Source organism: Bos grunniens, chromosome 2, assembly GCF_055505025.1.
Source record: "Bos grunniens cultivar Pamir isolate PY7600 chromosome 2, Bosgru_T2T1.0, whole genome shotgun sequence".
NCBI lineage: Eukaryota > Metazoa > Chordata > Mammalia > Artiodactyla > Bovidae > Bos > Bos grunniens.
In genome coordinates this window covers 4,440,381-4,451,881 of record NC_141166.1, presented here as the reverse complement: position 1 = coordinate 4,451,881, position 11,501 = coordinate 4,440,381, and the positions used below count along the sequence as shown (strand labels likewise).

General features: G+C 47.6%; 1 protein-coding gene across 1 annotated transcript; it reads left to right on the top strand.

Moving 5' to 3' along the window:
* The first annotated feature begins 152 nt into the window (after positions 1 to 152).
* PLA2G2D (phospholipase A2 group IID) lies at positions 153 to 10,447 on the top strand. Its single transcript, XM_086372325.1, has 4 exons — positions 153 to 260; positions 1,817 to 1,998; positions 3,753 to 3,859; positions 10,106 to 10,447. Exons 1-4 carry the CDS (start codon positions 153 to 155, stop codon positions 10,255 to 10,257), a joined length of 549 nt encoding a protein of 182 aa, XP_086228451.1. The 3' UTR covers positions 10,258 to 10,447.
* Positions 10,448 to 11,501: the final 1,054 nt, after the last annotated feature.

The following is an 11,501-nucleotide window of genomic DNA, read 5'->3' as shown; positions in this document are numbered from 1 at the left end:
GGCTGGCCTACTGGGTGCACATTAACTCTCTTGGCCGTGGGCTGTTTCTGGGGCCTTATCACCAAATCTGGGGTTCCAAGGGGCCTGGGGCCGTTCCTCAGCACAGTCAAAATTAGTAAGTTTCTCTTAACATCTGCACAGCTAGAGCCAACATGGCAGACGAGAGTGGCAATGTGGACTTCCACACACTGGGACACGACCCACCTGCGAGTCCAGACTCTACCAGTCACCGTTTAGCTGCAGCCCTGGTGGCTCAGACAGTAAAGCATCTGCCTGAAATGGACCCAGATCCGATCCCGGGGTCGGGAAGATCCCCTGGAGAACAGAATGCTATCCACTCCAGTATTCTTTCCTGGAGCATCCCATGGACAGAGGAGCCTAGCAGGCTACAGTCCATGGGTTGCAAAGAGTCGGGCACCACTGAGTAACTATCACTTTCTTCACAAGGCAAGCACCCTGCTTCTGATGGCACCCCCGGCCCACTGCATGAGTTCATCCCAGCCCCAGCTTTCCCTAGTTTAGGGCTCTCCCCTGCTTATTACTCACTTTATTTGAGAGCTTCATTATAACACCATTTACTTGAGGGTGGGGGGTGAGCTTCCAAAACTAGGGTCACCCGAAGGGGCCTCCCTAGCCCAGTCTGTCTGAGACTCTGGGCTCCATCTGTGTTCTTGGTCATCTCCTGAGGTTGCACACAGGTACATCCCAGTCCCTTTCGCATCTCATCTGTTTCTCCCAAATTCTTCCCTGAACTCACTGGATTAACATATTTTATTTCTCCTAACTCAATATAATGCATTCCTCTCTCCCAATAAAATGAATTTCCTTTATGATCAATTCTCACCAGCAGATATTATGACTGAAGTGAAAAATATTCATGAAAAACTGATTTCTAAATCACGCTGCTTCCCAGAAGAGCCATGCATAGTTTTTTCAAGAGGCTTTTTTAAAAAAATGATTTTATTTAATTTAATTTATTTCTGGGAGTGATGGGTCTCCGTTGCTGGGTGAGGTTTCTCTCTAGTAGCGGTGTGTGGGCTTCTCAGCACGGGGGGTTCTCTTGTTGTGGAAGGAAGGTTCTAGGGGGCGTAGGTTTCAGTAACTGCAGCACGTGGGCTCTGTAGTTGTGGCTCCCAGGCACGACAGCTGTGGCGCACGGGCTTAGCTGCTCCTTGGCACGTGGGCTCTTCCTGGACCAGGGACTGAACCCGTGTCTCCTGCACTGGCAGGAGGATTCTTTACCACTGAGCCACCAGGGAAGCCCCCACACATACTGTTTAATGTGTGGATTCTCTATGGGCTGTGGTGGGAGTCGGGGGTGGTGGGGGGAGTGTCTTCCTACTACAGAATGTGACCCAGAGACAGAGCAGAACCAGACTGCCCCGGGCTTTAATCCTGCTCCTCTGTTTACCAGCTACCATGACCTGGAACAAGTTACTGAGCCTCAGTGTGTTCATCCCTAAAATGGAGATTAAAAACAGCATTTATGGTTCCAATACTGGCTTCTTAGTTTTCATACATATACCATGATGAGAGGAAACTGAATGGGGAGGTGTATGAGATCTCTTTATATGATCTTGGCAACTTTTCTCTACGTCAAGAATTAACCAAAATAAAAGGATTAAAAAAAAAAGAGTCTCTCATGGAAAGGAAGAAGTCAGTAGGTCTCCACATGAAAAGATCCCTGGTAATCAGTTACCAACTGTCATTATATTTCCAATAGGCGTAGTGTTTGTTGTTACTTTATTATCCAAGGTCATTGGTTTGGCCCAGGCAGAGCAGAGGTGCCAGGCCTGCAGCCCCTGGACTCCCTGAGACTCACGTCCTCTCCTTGCGGCTGGGCTCCTTGGCAGGTGTGGCTCCAGCCAAGGCCGACATACTGGACCTGAATGAGATGGTCAGACAAGTGATGGGGAAGATCCCCATCTTCTTCTATTCATCCTATGGCTGTTACTGCAGAATTGGTGGCCAAGGCCTACCCAGAGATGCCACAGACTGGTAATGCCTCCCAATCGTGCTCTGCCTCTCCCCAGGGACCCTCCCTTTTCCCCTCCTGCTTCTTCTCCATCCATTTATTCATTTGGTGCCATGTGCTGTTGAAGCCTAGCCTGAAGGAGTTTGAGCATTACCTTGCTAGCATGTGAAGCAAGCACAATTGTGCAGTAGTTTGAACATTCTTTGGCATTGCCTTTCCTTGGGATCAGAACGAAACCTGACTTTTTCAGTCCTGTGGCTACTGCTGTTTTCCAAATTTCCCTGCCTTATTGAGTGTAGTACTTTTACAGCATCATCTTTTAGGGTTTGAAAGAGCTCAACTGGAATTCCATCACTTCCAAAAGCTTTGTTTCTAGTAAAGCTTCCTAAGGCCTGCTTGACGTCACACAACAGGATGTCTGGCTGTAGGTCAGTGATCACACTATGGTGGTTATCCAGGTTATTAAGTCCTTTTTTGTATAGTTCTTCTGTGTATTCTTGCCACGTCTTCTTAATCTCTTTCACTTCTGTTAGGTCCATACCATTTCTGTCCTTTATTGTGCCCATCTTTGCATGAAATATTCCCATGGTGTCTCCAATTTTGTTGGCAAGATCTCTAGTCCTTCCCAATGTACTGTTTTCCTCTATTTCTTTGCACTGATCACTGAGGAAGGCTTTCTTATCTCTCCGTGCTCTTCTCTGGAACTCTGCATTGATTTGGAAATATCTTTCCCTTTGTCTTTTGCCTTTCGCTTCTCTTCTTTTCTCAGCTATTTGTAAGGTATCCTCAGACAACTATTTTACTTTCTTACATATTTTTTTCTTTGGGATGATTTTGGTTACCACCTCCTGTATAATGTTCCAAACCTCAGTCCATAGCTGTTCTTCAAGACACTCTGTCTATCAGATCTAATCCCTTGAATCTATTAATCACCTCCACTGTACAATCACAAGGGATTTGATTTAGGTCTTACCTGAATGGTCTCATGTTTTTCCCTGCTAGGAACTCTGCTGAGCTCCGATCCAGCCCCAGCCCTTCTGGAGGGTTCCCCAGACTTTCTGAAGTCTGCCTTGCACCCTCAACCCCAAACTAGTTAGAAGAGCCACAAACACTTCCCATTGCCGTTGAACATTGTTTTTGAAAAAGTCCCACTTCATTTTGCCATGATCTCATTGGTTTTCACAGCAACCCAGGGATCTGCCAGAGGAGGGATGAGAGCCAGCCAGGCCCGAGGCCAGCACCTTCACCTGCCACATACAGGCTGTATGATCCTGGGCATGTGGCCTGACCTCCCAGAGCCTCAGTTTCCTCATTTGTGCAATGGGGATAATGCTAGTACCTCTATCCCAGAGCGGCCAAAAGGATTGAGAGAATTCCTAGGTAGAGCAGGTGCCTGGTACACAGGAGGGAATCTTCCTCATAGTTCAGATGATGAACAATCTTCCTGCAATGCTGGAGACCCGGGTTCGATTCCTGGGTCAGGAAGAGCCCCTGGAGAAGGAAATGGCAACCCACTCCAGTATTCTTGCCTAGAGAATCATATGGACAGAGGAGCCTGGCGGGCTACAGTCCATGGGGTCACAAGAGTCAGACACTCCTTAGAGACTAAACCACCACCTGGTACACAGGAAGCACTCGAGAAGTTTTAGCTAGAAAGAAGACTAGACCCTGCAGGCCTTGACTTCCGAGGTGGACACGCAGTTTCTGCTCTGGGGCAGGGGCAACATGAGACTCAAGTCAGCCAAGGACTCACCTACCTCCTGTCCTCTCCTGCCAGGTGCTGCTATGACCACAACTGCTGCTACGGTTACCTGACACCCCACAACTGTGACTACCTCTATGACCACTATGACTACACCTTTTTCCAGGGGAATGTCCAGTGTTGTGAGTGCCTGGACCTCAGGGTTGGAGTAGGAGGCTGAGCAAAGGAGTTACCACACACATTGCTTTCGTATGCTGTGTGACAAAGCACAAGCTGCTCAGCCTCTCTGTTTTTCTCATATATCCAGTTCAATATCTGGGCTGTGAAGGAGAGGCAGCAACAGGGGTAGAAGTACGGAGAGGTCCCATAGGGACTTTGACCCCTTTAGGATCTGGAAGGCTGCCAGACCTCAGCTTAGATCCCAGACCCACCACCGACCAGCTGTGTGACCTTGAACACTTTGCTTAACTTCTCTGAACCTCAGGATCCTCCTCTGGAAACTCAGGATAACAGCATTCTGCTCCATAAAGTTAATTTAAAAACTAAAATAGGAGGAGACATAAGGTGCCCTGCAGATGCATGCTTGAATAATCACTCAGGCTACCAAGGTTCAGTTCAGTTCAGTCACTCAGTCATGTCTGACTCTTTGTGACCCCATGAACCGCAGCACACCTGGCCTCGCTGTCCATCACCAACTTCTGGAGTTTACTCAAACTCAAGTCCATTGAGTAGGTGATGCCATCCAACCATCTCATCCTCTGTCATCCCCTTCTCCTCCTGCCTTCAATCTTTCCCAGCATCAGGGTCTTTTCAATGAGTCAGTTCTACATATCAGGTGGCCACGGTTTGGAGTTTCAGCTTCAGCATCAGTCCTTCCAATGAATATTCAGGACTGATTTCGTTTAGGATGGACTGGTTGGATCTCCTTGCAGTCCAAGTGACTCTCAAGAGTCTTCTCCAACACCACAGTTCAAAAGCATCAAGTCTTCTGTGCTCAGCTTTCTTTATAGTCCAACTCTCACATCCATACATGACCACTGGAAAAACCGTAGCCTTGACTAGATGGACCTTTGTTGGCAAAGTAATGTCTCTGGTTTTCAATATGTTGTCTAGGTTGGTCATAACTTTTATTCCAAGGAGTAAGCATCTTTTAATTTCATGGCTGCAATCACCATCTGCAGTGATTTGGGAGCCCAGAAAAATTAAGTCAGCCACTGTTTCCACTGTTTCCCCATCTATTTCCCATGAAGTGATGGCACTGGATGCCATGATTTTAGTTTTCTGATAGCTGAGCTTTAAGCCAACTTTTTCACTCTCCTCTTTCACCTTCATCAAGAGGCTCTTTAGTTCTCCTTCACTTTCTGCCATAAGGGTGGTACCATCTGCATATCTGAGGTTATTGATAATTCTCCCGGCAATCTTGATTCCAGCTTGTGCTTCCTCCCACCCAGCGTTTCTCATGATGTACTCTGCATAGAAGTTAAATAAGCAGGGTGACAATATACAGCCTTGACATACTCCTTTTCCTATCTGGAACCAGTCTATTGTTCATGTCCAGTTCTAACTCTTGCTTCCTGACCTGCATATAGGTTTCTCAAGAGGCAGGTCAGGTGGCGTGGCATTCCCATCTCTTTCAGAATTTCCACAGTTTATTATGATCCATGCAATCAAAGTCTTTGTCATAGTCAATAAAGCAGAAATAGATGTTTTTTTGGCATTCTCTTGTTTTTTTGATGATCCAGCAGATGTTGGCAATTTGATCGCTGGTTCCTCTGCCTTTTCGAAAACCAGCTTGAACATCTAGAAGTTCACAGTTCATGTATTGCTGAAGCCTGGCTTGGAGAATTTAGAACATTACTTTACTAGCATGTGAGATGAGTGCAATTGTGTGGTAGTTTGAGCATTCTTTGGCATTGCCTTTGTTTGAGATTGGAATGAAAAGTGACCTTTTCCAGTCCTGGGGCCACTGCTGTGTTTCCCAAATTTGCTGGTATATTGAGGGAAGCACTTTCACAGCATCATCTTTCAGGATTTGAAATAGCTCAACTCTATTTCCATCACCTCCACTAGCTTTGTTCATAGTGATGCTTCCTAAGGCCCATTTGACTTCACATTCCCGGATGTGTGGCTCTGGGTGAGTGATCACACCATCGTGATTATCTGGGTCGTGAACATTTTTTTGTACAGTTCTTCTGTGTATTCTTGCCACCTCTTCTTAATATCTTCTGCTTCTGTTAGGTCCCTACCATTTCTGTCCTTTATTGAGCCCATCTTTGCATGAACGGTTCCCTTGGTATCTCTAATTTTCTTGAAGAGGTCTCTAGTCTTTCTCATTCTATTGTTTTCCTCTATTTCTTTGTGTTGATTGCTGAGGAAGGCTTTCTTATCTCTTCTTGCTGTTCTTTGGAACTCTGCATTCAAATGGGTATATCTTTCCTTTTCTTGCCGGGGTCCAGCCCAGGCTGGATCCAGGGATTCCCTCGGGAGGACGGCGTTGGCGAAAAGGATAGAAGTAGAGAAAGAGATAAGGAAAGAATTTTGCAGTTAAGAAAATAGAGGAGAGAAAAGAGGCTGATATTCCTTGGTTTACACAGAAAACCAATAAAGCCCCAGCACAGGACTTGCTCTGTTCACGTAGGCTGCAGGCACCCTCTCGAATCGCAGAGGGTGCCCCACCTTAGGCACCTTCTCAAGTGGGTCTTAGAAGCCCAGTCAGGAAAATAAATGCAGAGGGCCCCTGCGCTCCAAGGAATATCAGCCTGAAAAGGAAAAGGAAAGAGAATGAATGACACGGGGAGACCAAGCTTCGGTGAGCAAGGCCCACACTTTATTTTCCAAAGTAGTTTTTATACCTTAAGTTGTGCATAGAGGATAATGGCGGGGGAGGGAGGGGGGATGGTGGGTAGAGTCTTGCAAGGTCAGCAGTCCTTGATCCTTATTGAAGCCAGGCTTTCTTTCTGAAAACTTATTATATGCAAAAGCTTTAGGTGATTTACATCATCTTCTGGCCAGGAGGCCTGTTAACATTTTATGACCCTTTCTTCAGAAAACTTATTTTTCTCTAAAGATGATTATTCTAAAGTCAGGTGCCACCCTCTGAAAGCATTAGATAAAGTTGCATTCCTATAGGGCAAAAGTGTGGTGGGCTATAACAAGAAAAGAATTAACTCAAGGGTCCAAGGTTACAAACATTAAAACTACTACTTACATTTCTATACACCAACTATATTAATCAATACACTCCCAGGGACACAGTAGGTAAGGGATAGGGAAACTTGGCAGCAAGCATTAGCTCAACAAAGAAATCCTCTACTAGTTTTATTCTAACAATCTTAACTCTCTGAGAAGCTCTGCATTCTTAGACTATCTTAAGCTTCCCGTGCCTCTCATGGTTGGGAGGCTGTGAATAATCACATGTGTAGCTGCAGGAGTCCGAACAAACCTGTCAGGCAAGCTAGAAAGTCATCAGAGGGGTCTGAATTGAAACACTCTTATTATGCCCAGGAGAATTATTAACTAGAGTTCTAAGTTAATTTTCCTCAGAGAAAGGTGGTTGGGGATAGCCCCCCATTAATGTCAGAAGAATTGGTGAAGGTCGTGAAATAGTAAAACAAACAGATTCTGGTTTGGGGATAGACGCTCAGGCAGATGGTAGGGGGGGTCGGGGTTGGCCTTGAGCTCTGACTTGCTTTGCCCATCAAAGCTCTCCCGCATGACTTTATCATGGGTGGGGACTCCCGTGCTGGCTCCTGGCATTTTCTCCTTTGCTTTTTGCTTCCCTTCTTTTCATAGCTATTTGTAAGGCCTCCTCAGACAGCCATTTTGCTTTTTTTTGCATTTCTTTTTCTTGGGAATGGGTCTTGATTCCTGCCTCCTGTACAGTGTCACGAATCTCCATCCATAGTTCATCAGGCACTTTGTCTATCAGATCTAGTCCCTTAAATCTATTTCTCAGTTCCACTGTACAGCCATAAGGGATTTTATTAAGGTAATACCTGAATGGTCTAGTGGTTTTCTCCACTTTCTTCAATTTCAGTCTGAATTTGTCAATAAGGAGTTCATGATCTGAGCCACGGTCAGCTCCCAGTCTTGTTTTTGCTGACTGTATAGAGCTTCTCCATCTTTGGCTGCAAAGAATATAATCAATCTGATTTCGGTGTTGACCATCTGGTGATGTCCATGTGTAAAGTCTTCTCTTGTGTTGTTGGAAGAGGGTTTTGCTGTGACCAGTGTGTTCTCTTGGCAGAACTCTATTAGCCTTTGCCCTGCTTCATTCTGTACTCCAAGGCCAAATTTGCCTGTTACTCCAGGTGTTTCTTGACTTCCTACTTTTGTGTTCCAATCCCTTTAATGAAAAGGACACCTTTTTTCAGTGTTAGTTCTAGAAGGTCTTATAGGTCTTCATAGAACCGTTCAACTTCAGCTTCTTCATTTTTACTGGTTGGGGCATAGACTTGGATTACCGTGATATTGAATGGTTTCCCTTAGAAACGAAGAGAGATCATTCTGTCATTTTTGAGATTGCATCCAAGTACTGCATTTCGGACTCTTTTGTTGACCATGATGGCTACTCCATTTCTTCTAAGGATTCCTGCCCACAGTAGTAGACATAATTGTCATCTGAGTTAAATTCACCCATTCCAGTCCATTTTAGTTCGCTAATTCCTAGAATGTCGACATTCACTCTTGCCATCTCCTGTTTGACCACTTCCAATTTGCCTTGATTCATGGACCTAACATTCCAGGTTCCTATGCAATATTGCTCTTTACAGCATCAAATCTTGCTTCTATCACCAGTCCCATCCATAAATGGGTGTTGTTTTTGCTTTGACTCCATCCCTTCATTCTTTCTGGAGTTATTTCTCCATTGATCTCCAGTAGCATATTGGGCACCTACTGACCTGGGGAGTTCATCTTTCAGTGTCCTATCTTTTTGCCTTTTCATACTGTTCATGGGGTTCTCAAGGCAAGAATACTGAAGTGGTTTTCCATTTCCTTCTCCAGGGACCACATTCTGTCAGACGTCTCCACTGTGACCTGTCCATCTTTGGTGGCCCCACACGGCATGGCTTAGTTTCATTGAGTTACTGAGGTTACTGCTCATTTTTTCATCTTCCCGGGCTCTTAGAGTAGCCCAGAGAGAAGGCAGCACCACTCTGGTGATCATTTTCTTGTTGTTGTTGGTCACTAAGTCACATCTTACTCTTCGCAACCCCATGAAGTGTGACCAGCCCATCTCCTCTGTCCATGGGAATTGCCAGGCAAAAATACTGGAGTGTGTTGCCATTTCCTTCCTCAGAGGATTTTCCTGACCCAGTACTTGAACCCATGTGTCCTGCTTGGCAGGCAAATTCTGAGCCACGTGGGAAGCCCTGATCTCCATTTTACTGACAAGAAAACTGAAACTAGAGTGCACTGTTTGCTCAGGGTCACACAGCTACAAATGAGAAAGCCTGAGCTGTAACCCAGGTCACCAAGCCGCAGGGTCCACGCACGGAGAAAGGCAGCAAGTCCCGGGGCTGGAAGCTGAATGGGATCACCAGCTGTCCCTGTCAACTGAGAACTTAGTGGCAACAACTGAAATGGCCAACATTTATTGACCACTTACTATGTGCTAAAGGCTTTGCCTTCTTATTTTAATCTGAATATATGTGTGTGTGTGTGTGTGTGTGTGTGTACATATTCTTTTTCAGATTCTTATCCCTTATAGATTATTACAAAATACTGAGCAGAGGTCCCCACGCTAAGCAGTAGGTCCGGCTCTCTTATCCCCATTTGACAGATGGTGAAACTGAAGCACCATGGTCCGTCTTTCCTCAAGGTCTTGGCACATGATGTTCCTTCTGCCAGGAACAATCCGTCTCCTCCACCCTGGCTTTCCAGAGTAGGAGCAACAGCTCACTCTTCTGATCTCAGCTCAAATGGCTTTTGACACTCAGTCAGTCCCATCAGTCACCAGCTCAGAGCCCCTGCCTTGTTCCTTACTTCTGGGTAAGCACAGTTGCACTCACTTCTGTGAAGGGCAGGGAGGCCTGGCATGCTGCCATCCGTGGGGTCACAAAGAGTCAGACAGGACTGAGCCACTGAACAACAACGACCACACGCTTCTCTGACATTTGCCCACCCCCGCCCCGCCCCAGGGGAGTGTGAACTCGGGTGTCCATTCTGTTCTCCTCTCCCTCCTGGGACTCCCGAAGGACAGGTGCTCAGTTGCTTACTGAACGGATGAATGAACGAAGGACCAATGGCACAAAGGGAGGTCACACCCCATGCCCAAGGTCACAGAGCCAGAGTCCAAGGACCCGGGAAGGGCACCAAAGGGTGGATGAGGGCTGAGCTGCCTTCAGCAGCTCCCCTCCAGGGGCAACGACCCACCCTACCACGGGAAGGGGCAGACCGCTTAAGTGCCCTCCTTCACTCCCTCGCAGCCACCAAGGGGAGCTGGTGTGAGCAGCAGCTGTGCGCCTGTGACAAGACGTTGGCCTTCTGCCTGCAGCGGAACCTGAACACCTACAAGAATCACCTGCGTCATCTGTCCAGATGCGAGGGCGAGACTCTAGCCTGTCCCCCTTCATCTTGAGCTCTGGGGAAGGCCCCCCAGGACCACTGGCCACAGCCCCAACTCCCGCCTGGAGCCTTTAAAGCACTCCTGGAAGAGGAAGGGGCTTGGCCTCACCCCTAGCTACCACTTGCCTCTTGGACCTTCTGAATCTCCCCAACTGTCTCCTCTGAGGGTGGAATGAGATCTTAGGAAAAACCAAGGCCAGGGAGCCGACAGGGGGTGTGTGTGTTTGGGGCAAAGCGGTGGGTACTGGGGGAAGGGTCTAGGGGCGGGGCAAGCAGGTTCTCCCTTCATGACCACTCACCAGGCCCCTCCAGGTTCCCCCTGCCCCTAAAACACCATCCAAGCAGCTGCCAGAGTGGCCTCTGTAAAGGGTGATATGGATCTTTCTGTCCATGGGACTCTGCTTCTTCAAACCCCAAGGCCCCGAGTCCTGCTTCCCACTCCATCCCACCCCTCCAGTCATCACAGGACACATGTGTACTTATGGCTGATTCATGCTGATGTGTGGCAGAAACCAACACAATATTATAAAACAATTATCCTCCAATTATAAAGAAATAAAAAAAAAAAAAACCCACAACCCCAAGGCTCTGCACATCCAGGACGGGGCAGGGGGCTGCAGGCAGGGTGTCTGGGACCCGTTACTACCTGGCACTGTGTCCCTCTCCCTTGGAGCCTTGGGGACCCTTGCAGACTTGGCTAATGCTTGTCTTGGACTCTGGTGCCCAAAGCAGTACCCCGAACCCAGAGGGATTCAGTAAATACTTTTTGAGGCAAGGACTAGACCAAGCTCCCTGGACTCCAGGTCTGCAGGCCATGGGACTTCCGGGCACTCTTTCCTCTCTGACTGCCAGGCATTTGCTCAACCTGGACTTCTGCATCGATGCTCCTCTGGCCTGCTGTCCCCCAGGTAGCTAAGCCCACCCGAGGCTCCTCAGGGTCCAAGGACCCCTTCCTACAGAAGTCTTCTCCGGCCGATTCCTCTCCAGTTCCAAGGGCTCAGTCCCACCCTCAAGTTCCCGCAGCACTTTACGGGTCTTCACCTTGCCGAGCTCCCACTTGAGTGGTGTGTGATTGTCTGGGCCGCTCTGAGCAGACTGGAGCTCCGGGAGGGTGGAGTTCGCTTCACTCTCATCTCTGCTTCCTCTGCTCCCCCAGGTGATAGGTGTGCAGTCAATGCTTTGGAATCAAAGAGCCCCCAGAGAAGAGATGGAGATGGGGGCAGGTGGTGTTCAGGCCCCACCCAGATCCCCTCTTGG